Genomic DNA, 13,779 nt, shown 5'->3' on the forward strand with positions numbered 1-13,779 from the left:
ATTACTCATTATCAATGGTACGGTTGGTCTTTTAGGCGCTCACTTAATTCACTAGAAATGGAACCCCTCCCTTGCTTTTTAATCTTTCAGATAACTCCCCCATTTAAAACCCTTCAATGACTTTACTTTGATTTTGGGATAAAATCCTTTTTTTTATAACATGCCCCTAACTAAACAGTTGTCAATTAAAAAATCAATCAACACATAATTTTTGAGGACCTATTGTTGCAGAGTGCTGTTGTATGGAATGAACTGAAAGAAAAACATGAGAAGTATTTTCTTTTCCTCTAAGGAGTTTGCAGTCTAATTGCAAAGATATTTTTTTCATATAGTACAATTTTTAAAACAAAATTATACCAGGTACCAATTAGTAACTGCTGTGTGAATCTTAAAAGACAGCACATTTCATGTTAAATCTTAGATCAAGAATAAGGAATGGTGAAAATAGATCTTACGGAAGTGTTGATACTTGACAGAAGAATACAGTAATTCTAGGCAGAGTTTTCCAGACTTCTCTGTCTTACTCTTTCATTAATGTTATTTAGGTAAAAGCTGGTCTTCGGCCCACACATTAATCAGTGGAGCATGGAGAATTGTGCATATTTATAAACATTACAAACCAAAGTTGACTTCCAGCACTTTCAGAGCTGTACAACATGCTGTAATAATTTTCCTTCAATAAAAGAACTGGACTTTGGCTACCACTCCTCCTTCATCCTCTCTCCACTGATGTCTGGAATCATGAGAATATTTTTCTTAAATTTTGCTGTCCTCGTTCTTCTTGCTCAAATTTTTCCAGGTAAGAGAGAAATCCTTATAGATATAGGAATGACAATCTATTTAGTATCTATCTTTTGAGAAAAGGAGCTCCATTTTTAGAGAAATGCGTGACCCACCCCTATATCCTAAAAAAGTCTTTGGACAAACTAGTAGCCACAAATCCTCTTCTGAGCTCAGACAGAAAATGATCAGGCCGCTCTGATGCGGTCCTCTGTCAACCAGAAGGGTGTGTTTAATTGCTTGCATAGTTCTACCATGGGGTTCAGACTTCTCTTGTCATTTACACCTCCTTTCTCTTTTTGTACTCCTCAACCCAGTTCAACATATGTCAAAGCGTCTGCTTTAAAATGAGAAAAAAGCTCAGAGGAGAACTCCAAACACACTTGCCAAATGAGAGAAGTAAAGCCTTTGTAGCCTAAATTAACTAAACTTAACAGGCTCTCATTACTTGGTCCAAGTATTCTATCCTTGGATTACTTAGGACTTGTTTTGGACTCTCACATCTTGATATAAAATTTTATCGTTGAAGCTCCTAATACATTGATTAGCTTGCTCTTAAGTCTTTGAGCCTCTTGAACTGGTCTCCCCTTGCTCAATACAGCCAAGCCTGTATCCATTGGAGATGTCTATGTCCATAGCTCCTTAAGTATCCTTTGTTCCTTCTGCTATGAAGTCTTTCCTAATGGGTTTTCCACACGTCATCAAGCATGCTGTCTCTTTCTTCTCCATGGCTCCTGGTTTATTTTATTATTTTTATTTTACAAGTTTATTCCTTGTAAAAGTCCAATAAGTTCTAAGTTGACTGTGATAGAGAGCTTTTCTCCACCAAGTCACATGGGTGGTCAACTCTGCCATCCTAAACATGCAACTATTTTATCCCGGCCCAAGGATGATTTGATTAGAATGGACAAAAGGTTAGAAAAGAGCAAAATTTAAAAGATTATGTGGGAAAAACTCACATCATGTCCACCCCTATCTCACTGGTCCAAGCTTATTCATGTGGCCATACAAACACAGGACATTGGGAACTGAAGTCCTTAGCAGGTAACCATGTGTCCAGTTAAAACTCGGCGGTTCTATTACTAAAAGTATGAAGGTAAAAATTGCCTAATTGGGGACAGTTTAGCAAACCCTCGGTTTATATAAAGTGCTTAAACAGGGTCTGCCACATGCTCTGCTGTGTTAGAGTTGGCTATTATTGTTTTTGTCAATGATCTTGTTTTTATTATTGTTATCTTATTTGGGGCCCCAATTCAATATTTAAATACTTTATTGATATTCCATACCGATTGATTATCCAGATGCCTGAAAATTTCAGTAATCTGTAACTCACAATATCCTGAGATAGTCTATTTCATCTTTGGACTATTTTAAGTTCTTTCTCCCCTTATTTTGATCAGAAATCTAAGATCTTGCAATTTCTTCCCATTGGTCTTAATCCTAACTTTTGTACTAACTGAGAACAAGCCAATATTTCTTCAATGTGGTAATATTCCAGATATCCAACAACTAGCACACATGTTCCCTCTGCCCCAAAGTTGTCTAAGAATAAAGATTACTCCTTTTGAGAGTAACTGCCAGATCTTTCAACTATATCTCTTTGGAATATAGACTACCAGTTTGTTTTTACCATTCCTTTTGGTGTATTTTCAATCTTCTCAGCTTAGTCTCTCTGTTCTGAATGAACACACATTGCCATGCCCCTGCAAATTTGCTGACCAGATGAAAATACACTACTACTCTGCAGGCATTCTGCACAGAGCAGAGTTGAGCAGAACAAACATTATATTTGTTTTATCTTTGTACCTAAAACTGTGAAACTCTAAAACCATAATGCTAATGTATATGGCCCATCATTGATCTTGACTATAATGCAAAAAGCACAATATTTTACTTTTATTTTATATCAGAGATTACTAATTTAGGAGACATGGGAGAAAAACATTTGTTGGAAAAGTTTGTTGGAATTAGAAAGTATATTGCCTGCCTTCCAGGCAAAACCATTCTGTTTTTATGTATCCTAGAAATTATTTTGGGACAGAGAAGTCTTATTTTTCCTAATTAAATACCTGGATGGACAATGCTGGTATATCTGAACATATATGGTAGACCTGGGATATCTGATGTATAGAGGTGGTGGTGGCTGAACCCCCCTGCAAAAAAAAAAAAAAAAAAAAAAAAAAGAAACCGTTCCAGTATTTATCCTCTGATTCTTGTCGCCCTCTTCAGGGTAATGGCAAACTGACAGTTGTCTTTGCCTTAATTTGCCTAAATGTGGAATCTCGGCTTTCAGGCAGATCAAAGTATGTTTCATACAGTACCAGGGACCTGAGCTCGGATCCAGCAGTTCAGGCAAGACTGGGACCCTGTGCCTCTGGGATATTTGTTCAGGGGGAATTCTGAAATTGCCCCCAGATGATGTAACTTTGCCTTCCAGTAACTGATTAGACTAATTGCTTTCTTCCCTCAGCAAGGGGATCGTTTACTAGACAAGTGCATTGCAGTAAACTGAACGGGCGCTGTGAAGCAGAATGCCTTACCTTCGAAGACAAGATCGGGGGCTGTAGAGCTGACTTAACACCATTTTGCTGCAAAAAACGGATAAAAAATTAAAAGCGAGGCTCCAGCTATAAGAGTGGAAGCAGTGAACATGCCTTGGCTCTCATCTCCATGGAGCAGACCTCTCTTCAACCGCCAGATCTCACCTTCTCTCAAGCTGTGCCAGCCGTGTTTCTGCTGCTGCGAGGGAAATGCCCTTTCTGAATTGTGAGATTCTTGAGGGCAGGCACGATGCTCTATTCACCTTTGTAGCTTAGCACAGGGCTTGTGGGTTGACTGAGGGAGAGGGATGATGAGTGAGGAAGTGAAGGGCTAAACCGATGAATGAAATAAGCATTGTAAGAGAATGAAAAAATTGGGCAAGGAGTCAGGGGACCTAATTTCTAGAGATCTAGCTATGACTTTAACTGGATTTGTCACCTCATAGAGGCTCTGCACTCTTTCTTCACCAAAGTGTCATTACCTGTAAAATGAGCAGATTGGACTACTGTCTGCAGTCCCTTCCAGAACATTCTGTGAACACAATAATACAGTCACCTCAGTCATACCACTGTGAAGTGTCATTTCTTGTCTCCATACCCTGCTCTAGGAACATCAAGCTCCATAAGAAAATAGATCCATGGCAAATTTAGCTGTCTGTACTTAAAAGAACTTTTAAATTTTGATCACTTTCTGTACAAATGCATGAAATCAGTGACTATTAGAGCCGGAAGTTCCTCAGAGATCATCTAAGTCAGCCCTCCGATTGACAGATGAAGAGATTCAGCCCTTGAGCGTGATGTGACTTTACTTCAAGTCATAGAACTGGTCACGCTCATAGTTCAACCTAGAACTCAGAGCTCTGGCTTTTTTGGTTTTGGCTTCTTAGTGTGCCAACCAAACAGCATGTAAGAGAACAGACATTAAAAGCTAACTCTCTTTTTTTCTATCTGGTTGTGTCATTGTCTTTTTGGTGGGTTGCTTTGCCCTGTTTGGCTGTGCCTCACAGTGTAGGTCTGGGATGCCTGTTCTCTTTATTTTTTTTTTACCAGGAGGTCCCAGGGATCGAACCCAGTTCCTCCATATGGTAAGCGGGAGCTCAGATGCTGGAGCCACAGCCACTTCCCAAAAGTTGACTCTCAAGATGGAACATTTCCTTGTAGTTCAGGGAAATGTTTGGATGAAGGAAGATGTCGAAACCAGCCGCTAAAAATGTGGAAACTTTCCCATATCCCTCTAATCCCGCCTGTGATCCTCGTCACCTGCTTTTGGAACAATGACAAACTGACAGTCGCCTTTGCCCTACTGGCCACAACTTAGAATTCCAGCTTTCAGGCAGAGCAAAGGGTCCTTAATTGGCCCTTTTCATCTTAAGAAGGGACTCTAGCGAAGCAGCTGTGGCTCAAGTAATTGAGCTCCCAATGATGCAACCAGATTTAAAAAAAGAGGAAGGGACTTTACACCATGCCCTCATAGAACAGACGAACAATCTAGAAAATTTCCCCCTGATTCAGTCACCATGCTACCTACAACGATATGCATAACAATAAAAATGAATAAAATTTCAAAAATGCAGAGTGTTTATAAATTTTTAAAATAACAGAAAATATTTTTAAAGTATTCTGTTCTTGCTAACATCTTTATAGCATGGGAATTATTTTTTTAAATACACAAAAGGATAATTTGTAGCTTAAGCTATATACAAAAATCATTGCACCTCTATTAGTTCATGTTCTTTTTTCAGGAATTCCTTACAACTGTCCACGGTAAAATCAATGGCTCGCAGGAATCTCAATCTGTTCATGTAGGTTTTCTCCCTTCTCCCTTTCTTTTTTAAATCCCTTCTCACTTATATTTCCAAGGCTTTTGAAATGCAGTGTTAAACTCTCGCTCCATATTCTCATCCCCTTTAATACCTCCATGTAGAGCAGTAAATCCCTGCCTCCATCGTATCACTGAGATTGCTCTTAATATGTCACAGTGATCTCTCCACACTCTTTCATCCGCTTAGGGCTTTCAGAACCCACTGACAAGATGGCCAGTCTCCTAATTCTTAGAGTCTTCCCTCTGCCTTGGAGTGGTTCTTTTCCTACCACTCTCTACTCCTTCTCAGCCTCCTATGGTGTCTCTTCCTGATTCACTGCTTGCTGGTACAACAGTTGTCTGTGTCTTGACCTCCTTCATTCATTCCCATTATTCTAACTTCCATCTACATACTATTGATGCTGTGCCAGTTATTACCAGTTTCTCTTGGCTCCAAGCTCACACTTACATAATTTCCTATAATAATGCTGAGCTGAGGCTCTACATGCTGCATTTCCCAGATTCCCTTGCCAGCTTTTCCTGCTAATGTCTAATGGCAGGGGAAAAGCTAGATGGAAGGGTAGGAAGAATAAGAAGCTTTGTTCCTCTTTCTAGCTCCCATCAGCATCACTCCAGCAGTGGCAGATGATTGCTTCCATACCCAACACCTGCTGACTATCTTAGCACCAGTTTCCCCATGACTCCTCAGGGAACCTGCAGCATCAAGGCCATCTCCCCTTGGTCGTCAAAGCACCAGCCACGCTGTGCTTCCTCACCTGCTGCCCTGGGCCACTGGGCCATCAAAAGCCCACTGGGCCACATCTGCTATTGAAAGGTCTAAAATCCTGCCCTAGGAGCTCCCAGGTCATACACCTGAGGGCCCACCTGGATGCTTCTCCTCAAAATGTCAGTGCACACAGAAATTGGAGTGCACATTCAGGTGTGGGCACCAGAGGTGGTGTGCCCCATTCCCAGAGGTCCAAGCACCAGCTGGCCAGAGCTCACAGCAGAAGCGCAGCCACCAACTCCCTGGGGCCTTTTTTCTGAGCTCTCAAACTCCTACAGTCTGGTAACAGCTCCTCCTTCCTTTTGCTTCCTTGACAAGTTAATATTAAAGTTAGTAACTTGAAGTTAGTAGTCTCTGTTCCCTTTAGCCTTCCAAAACCTATGTAGCCAATTCCTTTTATTAAATCCCTTCTATTTGAAATATGTTTCGTGGTTTCTCTTTTCTTGAAGAGCCGTATCTCACACTCTGAATTTTTGCTAGTATTAGTCAACTGGTAGTTTCTGATTTCTGACAGGCATTTTAAAAATAACTTGTGGGGAGATGATGTGGCCCAAGCAATTGAGCACCTGCTTCCCACATGGGTTCGATCCTAAAAAAGGAAAAAACAACTCAGGGGAGTGGATGTGGCTCAGTGATTGAGCACCAGCTTCCCACATAGGAGGGCCCAGTTCAATCCCTGGTCCTGGGACCTAAAATACTAATAATAATATTAACAACAACAACAACTTGTCTTTTAAAAAATGTATAACTTATTTCCAAATTTGATTGTATTAGTTACCTATGGCTGCATAACAAAAACTTAAGGGTTTAAAACATTAATTATTATACAGTTTCTGTGGGTGAAGAATCTAGGGACTGCTAATCTGGGTGGCTCTGGCTTGAGGTCTCCCAAGAGGTCGCAGACAACCGGTCAGTTGGGGCCACCGTCATCGGAGGGCTTGACTGACCTGACGATCTGCTTTCACGGCTCTCACGTGGCCATTGACAGGAGCCTCGGTTCTTCACTAGCTGTTGGCAGAAGGCCCCAGACCCTTACCACTTGGCCCTCTACACAGAATTACACAAGCAATCTCATTACATGCCAGCTGGCTTCCCCAGCACGAGGGGGCCAAGAGCACGGCACAAAAGCCACCATGTCTGTGTGATCTAGCCTCGGAAATCATCCTTCATTATTTTTGCATAGCCTAATAGTTACAAAAGTCTGCCCCAAACAAGGACTATACTAAGGTATCAATTCCAGGAGGCAGGATCACTGCAGACCATCTTGGAAGTTTTCTCCACCACCCCTCAATGAGGCAAACTGCACTCATGCCCTCCCAAGACCTCCAAAATTCTTGTCCTATTTCAGCACAAATGAAAAGTCCATAATCTCATTATCTAAATCAGGTCCAAGTACGGATGAAACAACTCAGGTGTGATTCCTCAAGGACAGTCCCTCGCACTTTGAAGACCTGTGAAATAAGCAAGTCATCCACCCCCACATGCAATATGAACAATCAGACAGGCACATGGTAACTTCTAAAACCACTCCTATTCACAAAGGAGACCAACAGGAGGCACACGGAAGTCACTGATGCATAGTAATTATGAAATCTGGCCAGGCACATGATGCATGTTTTTTATTAGAATTCAGTCCCACTCCTGCCTGGGAATGATTCTCCATGGCTCTTGGCTTCACCCTCCTGACTACTGGGCTGGCCACAGGGCTGTCAATGCAAAGTACCAGAAACGAGATGGCTTTTATCACGGGAATTTTATTTAGGTAAAAGCTTACAGTTCTGAGGCCATGAAATGTCCAGATTAAGGTATCAACAGAGATGCTTTCTCACCAAAGTCAGCTACTGGTGATCCTGGGGTTCTGCCATGTAGTGAACCAAGATGGCCACCCATCTCTGCCAGGTCCCTGCCTTCCCCTCCGGGATCTCCCATTTCCCGGAGCTCAGCTGTTGAGAAACCAGGCATAGAGCTATCTCTTTCTAGGCCTCCTCTCTCAGTCTCAGCTGCTCCACTTTCTTCCCGAGTTCAGCTGTGGGCGATCAGGCATAGCGCTCATCTCTTCAGCCTTGAGCTGCTCTGTGGGCCCAGCCCCTTGGAGACTTCTTGCTTAAGCTCTGGCTGCTAGTAATGCTCAAGTCCTCTTTCACATGGCAGGATCAAATCTAAGGGGGAGAGAGTGGGGTATATGGGAAGTCCCTGTATTTTTATGTAACATTTATGTAATCTAAAGTTTCTTTAAAATAAATACTTTTTAAAAAATGTTTTATCTCACTTGAGGTGAGTCTCTAAACAAAAACACCAACAAAAAAGCAGCTTCCTTTCTCTTTGTGTGTCTTCATTTATATAAGACCCAGCAAGAGGGCAGAGACTCAACCTGAGCCATGACTCACTGATGTAGTCCAATCAAAAGGGCCTCACACCCATAGGAATGGGTTAGTTCAAGAACATAATCTTTTTTTTTTTTCTTCTTTATTTTCTTTTAAATGTTACATTCAAAACATATGAGGTCCCCATCTACCCCCCATCCTACCCACGCCACCCCTCCCACATCAACAAACTTCTCCACCACCATGGCACATCCATTGCACCTGGCGAACACATTCTGGAGAACCGCTGTAGCACATGGACAGTGGTCCACATTGTAGTCCACACTCTCCCCCAGACCACCTAGTGGGCCACAACAGGACACACAACATTTAGCATCCATCCCTGCAGCACCACCCAGGACAACTCCAAATCCTGAAAATGCCCCCAAACCATATCTCTTCTTCCCTCTCCCTACCATCAGCAGCCACCGTGGCCACCCTCTTCACATCACTGCTACAATTTCTCCCCTTACTAATCACAATAATTCCCCAGCAGAACACTGGTAAGTCCACTCTAATCCATACTCTATTCCTCCATCTTGTGGACCTGGGATGGTTATGTCCAGGCCCCTCTACATCAAGAGGGGGTTTAGATTCCCTCTAAACACATGGATGATGGGTGCAATTCTCCTGCTTGCAGTTGTAGGCACTCTTGGCTCCCTGGTGTGGTGGTTGACCCTCTTCACCTCCCTGTCAGCTGGCCAGGGTAAGTCCAAGAAACCGGAGGGTAGGAGCCGCAAGTCTGCTGAGGCCCAAGGCCTGGCTGTCACATGGACAGTCCAGAGATTCAGGTCTCCTGAGTATACACCAACCCAAACACCAACCACAGGTCTGGTAAAAGTGACAGAAGAGTCACGTGTAGAAAGGTCACATCAGAGTCCAACTCCATCACACTCAGGACACAAATTCCAAAGTAGGGCCAACTGACATGGCCCTGAACTCCAGAGCCATCTGCCTTGACCATAGAACCTAAGAACATAATCTTTTTCTTGGGATTCACCAAATTCAAACTGCCATGCCTGCTAAGTCATCTTTCCTTTGCCATGAAAGGCAGCCTCTGTAGATGCTTTATTTCTCAGGCTGCTTCCTGCCAGTAGAATTTGGGGAATTCAAAAGCCTCTTTTCATTTTGCACTCTCTGACTCTTTCAGTCCGTGCTGATGATGTTCCTCTCAATATTATTTTAAACATTTATTGGTCTCCTGTGAATCTTACTGAGTTCATTCCACTAGACAAAAGTCACATCCATGTATCCTTTACAGATAAGTCCTTCTTTACCTTGGAAATCTGCTGCTACTACTGAGGGACAACATTCTCAAGCTTTTTGGAACCCTGTTGTTTGTAGGGGCAGGTCTCTGTGGCACCACCTTAGATTATGCTGTCTTAAAGAATGTTGCCAGTCATGTACTCAGCTTTAGACTAGTTTTTCCAGCAGTGCTCTAGATTTGATTTTTGCATGGAAGCCATTTCTTAATTTTAGCATCATTTGCCATCTGGTGGGGCTGGGAATTTTCAGAATCTGGTTCCTTCTTATTTAGCAGTCCTTTCCTCATTTGTCTCCTCTCACATTTTAATATAAGAAGAACCAAGAAGCTGGCAGCGGTGGGGGCACCTTCACTCCTCGGCCTGGAAGTCTCCTTAGGCTAGATCACCCAGGTCCTGAAACTAAGTTTCACCTTTCCATGTTATTGTAGGCACCGATTTTGCTAAATTGTCCCTGGATAATAACAATCCCCTTCCTCCAGTTTTTGTAACATTCTCCTTACTCGCCTTTAAGTCCTCTCTGAAACACTACTTGAAGGCCATCAGTCTTCTATTACCAGACTTCAAATACCTTAGGTTTTCACTAACATTCTACTCAGCCCTTCTGGCTTCTCACATTTTAGGTTTTTGTTAAGGTAGTATCCCATTTCCAGGTACAAAAATATTAACATCTATTGCTACATGAAAATTACCCCAAAAACTTAGCAGCATAAAACAATAATGGGTATTTATTATCTCATACAACTTCTGTGGATCAGGGCTTAAGGATACTTGGATGGATGGTTTGGATTGGCATCTCTCATGGGGTTGCAGTAAAGCTATCACTTGGGCATTAGTCATCTAAGGGCTTGACTTGTTCTAGAGGATCCACTTTCAGGAAGGCTGACTCACATGCCTGCCGTCAGGAGGCTTCAGTTTCTTACGATGTGGACATTTCTATTAGTCCTGCTTGAATATCTTCACAAAATGCATGCTAGCTTCTCCCAGAGGGAGGGATCCAAGAACTTGGGCCTGAAGCTGCAGTAGCTTTTATGACCTAGCCTCAGGATTCATACTCCATCATTTCTGTATATCCTATTGATTACCTAAGTCAGCCTTATTCAGTATGGAAGGAGAAGGCACTGGGGCATGGATCCAGCAGGTAGAGACCATTAAGGGTCTTATTGGAAGCTGATGCCAAATCAATCTCTTTTAATATTCTGGATCTTAGTAAAGGTTGCTGCCACTTACCTAGGCACTCGGGTTAAAAATATTGGAATACCCATGTATGCCTACTTTCTCACATAAAATGTGTGTGTGTCTGTATGATTATGACCCTATAAATTGTATCTCAAATATTTTCACTCCTCTCTCTTTCTACAGTGTTCTAGGTTGGAGCTTCATCCAGTTTAGCCTCTATCATTGTAATAACCTTTGTCCCAATAGGTTGCTCTGTCAATTTCGTTCATCTTCTATGATAATATCTGAGGCTTCTTTATAAAACTGGGATCTAACTCTGCATGGATTTAGGAAAAGCTTCACCCCTTCATGCTGTATGCATATACACATGTACATGCACACACACATACACACACACACACAGGTGTTGTCAGTAGTAAAAGCCAAACTAAAAGAACTTAGGATACTCAAATATTAGAACCAGGAGGAACCTTACAGATGATCTAAGACAGTACTTTCCAATGAATAATCCAGAACCAAAATCATCATAATTGGCTGGATAACTTGTTAAATGCAGAATTCTAGGCCACTCCACACAAACTAAAATTTGCTGGGGTGGGGTCAAGTGTCTGTATTTATAAAACCATTCTTCCTCAATCTATTCACACCCAGTAATGATAAAGTGCCCCACACCAGAGTCAACAGAGGTGCTATTGGGAGTCAAGGGCATTAGAGCTCCAACCCAGTCCTCCACTTCCAGGTTTAGTGGCATTTCGTTTCACTGTCTTTACTGTTCCGCGTGATGAAGGGGATTTGAGAGTAAATACCAACTGACTTGACTTTCCCCTCAGCTCTCATAATTAAGTATGGTCCTTGCAAGAAGCAACTGACAATCAGTGGAGGAGGCAAATACTTGTTAATCAAATTAGCATACAATGTGGTAAGCACTATGCCAAGAGCAGAACACTGGGGAGCTCAAACCAGGAGAGAGTGGAGAAACTAATTATTAGTAGGGCTAGTAGATATTAGAAAGTATTTGGTGGCCAATGTCCAGCCATTAATAAAACCAATTGGTTTCTCAACAGACCCTGACTTTTTATAATAATATAGTTGAGTCTTTGTTCATAAACTTTCATCTATTGCCAAAATATTTGCAGCTTATGTTCCCATTTAATAAGGTTTTCTGGTCAAAACTGCACCCACATCTTTCAAGTGAACTGAGTGTCCAACAAAACAAGGACTCTCAGTCTTCTCAGGATGGCCATTCTGCATACATAAGATAGTTATGTCCATAAGTACCCCTAATGAGGTACAAAAAGGCACTTACTATCCAGACAAAGACATTCTACTGGCATTAGAGAGCCACAGACGGAAGTTTTCTCTGCCTCTTGGAAATGAAGCCAAGCTTTCTCCTCTCTTCAACCGTGGGAAATGTTGTCCTCTTCTATACCATTGTCTTCTTTATGGGCCAAGTTCTACCAGGTAATAAAATAAACTTTGCTGAAGCCTTGGTAAGAGTAGATAGCCTGAGAACTTGAGGGGATCCAATACTAAGGCCAAAATCACCAATCTCTACACCCTGAGAAAAGGCCTCAGAGGAAATGGGGAAGAGCCAGTGGTGGAGACACCTGTAGCCACCTGACCATTCATGAGTTCTACACAATAACTCTCAGGTAGAGGAAATGAAACTAGCAGTGTTTCAAGTGCTTGAAATGCTCTCTGCTCTATTACTAAAGGTGAATTGAGTTAAGGAAGTTTCCTAGCAGTTTTGGATTCTGGGTAATAGGAAACGGGGCCCCAAATGCCTCTACTTACTTTCAGCAAAATTAGTTTTCCAAAGACCCTGGCTTAAGAGCTTAGTGGGCCCAGGAAGAAGTAATTGATGGGAGTCTCCTTAGAAGGATTGCCATGAGTCGGAGAACCCTCTAACACATTGCCCTTCAGTCCAGTTGTTCCTTTGGGCTTGACTCTGCCCCTTAAATCTCCATCTCAAACCTGGCTTCCCTTCTTCCTTTCAGCTCCTAGTATTCTAAAATAGGACTTAAACCCAAGGGTCAGAGAGGACTGTGATGTTAAGTGTGTCCTCCTGGACATGTAGATCGAAGGAGGAATATGCTACTCATTGCTCCACAAGAAGTGGGTTCTTGTCCTGAGAAACAAGGGCCCCAAGGGGTTGGGAGGGAGTAGAAAAGTGGACAGTTCTCCTATATTTTAAGGAAGCATTGATTTCTAGGCTTTATGCTGTTTTCAAGAAGACACTTCCCCAAAGTTCCTACACAAAGTATAATGGCAGGCATGCCCATTCTTGGTAAATCCAGACTTTCCCCTCTGAATCTGTGTTTTGAAAGACTGCGTACTGTGAGGGGGTAGACAGCACTTCAGAGGTGGAGGGCAGCTTGTGAGGCAGTTCCAACATTGCTTCAGGAGAATTTAATCTGCAGGAAGCAGAAGTGAGAGGCTCAAGTGGAGAGAGACTGGAAGTGGAAGCCGAGGCAGGTTAGCAGATACTGATTGAGCATCCACTGTATTTGGGCCCAATGCCAGGAAGCAGGCATGCAGTCAATCAAAGATACGACGAAGGCTTTGTCTTCCAGGAGGTCACTGTTGATTGTTATAGTCCAGAAACTAGTCAGCAAGCCCCCCTAAATCGAATGTAATGAGGGATGGAAGCAGAGGCTTCATAAGGGAAAGATATAACAGGAATAAATCGTGCAGCTGAGAGAGAAAAAGTCTAAAGCGACACAAGCACTAACTGCAGGCATAGGCTTTGGAAGGAAAATTATGGGATAGTAAGGGTGTCAAGCTATCTAAAGTTTTAATCTGAAAATTTCCCCTAGTAATTTTCTGTGGATGTGTGTTTGCATGAGTGTACATCGTGTTTGCATGTGTGTGTTAGTGAGCATATGTATGAGGCATCTGAAACCAGGGTAAGAGACACAGAGGAGTGGGCAAAGAAGGAACCTGAACAATTCAACGCTACCCTCTGACTACCAGTTATTGACTCTCATCTACAGACTGAAAAAATATTAGCTGGGAAAGACAGTAGTTTAAGGAGGACTGTATTTGCAGTCTAGCCTGGTGCATTTCA

The 13,779-nt window shown here is 42.4% G+C and overlaps 1 protein-coding gene across 1 annotated transcript; it reads left to right on the forward strand.

The window, feature by feature from the left end:
- Positions 1–729: 729 nt before the first annotated feature.
- LOC101417172 (beta-defensin 107A-like) lies at positions 730–3,393 on the forward strand. The gene is made up of 2 exons (XM_004464814.2): positions 730–799; positions 3,251–3,393. Exons 1-2 carry the CDS (start codon positions 730–732, stop codon positions 3,391–3,393), a joined length of 213 nt encoding a protein of 70 aa, XP_004464871.2.
- Positions 3,394–13,779: the final 10,386 nt, after the last annotated feature.

The sequence above is a fragment of the Dasypus novemcinctus genome, chromosome 25 (genome assembly GCF_030445035.2).
Source record: "Dasypus novemcinctus isolate mDasNov1 chromosome 25, mDasNov1.1.hap2, whole genome shotgun sequence".
Lineage (NCBI taxonomy): Eukaryota > Metazoa > Chordata > Mammalia > Cingulata > Dasypodidae > Dasypus > Dasypus novemcinctus.

What these genes read in the sequence shown, in the direction of transcription:
- LOC101417172 (XM_004464814.2), top strand. Translation starts at nt 730, where the DNA reads ATGTCTGGAATCATGAGAATATTTTTCTTAAATTTTGCTGTCCTCGTT. An exon ending in TCTTGCTCAAATTTTTCCAG is followed by an intron (nt 800 to 3,250) that starts GTAAGAGAGAAA and finishes TTCTTCCCTCAG; the next exon opens with CAAGGGGATCGTTTACTAGA.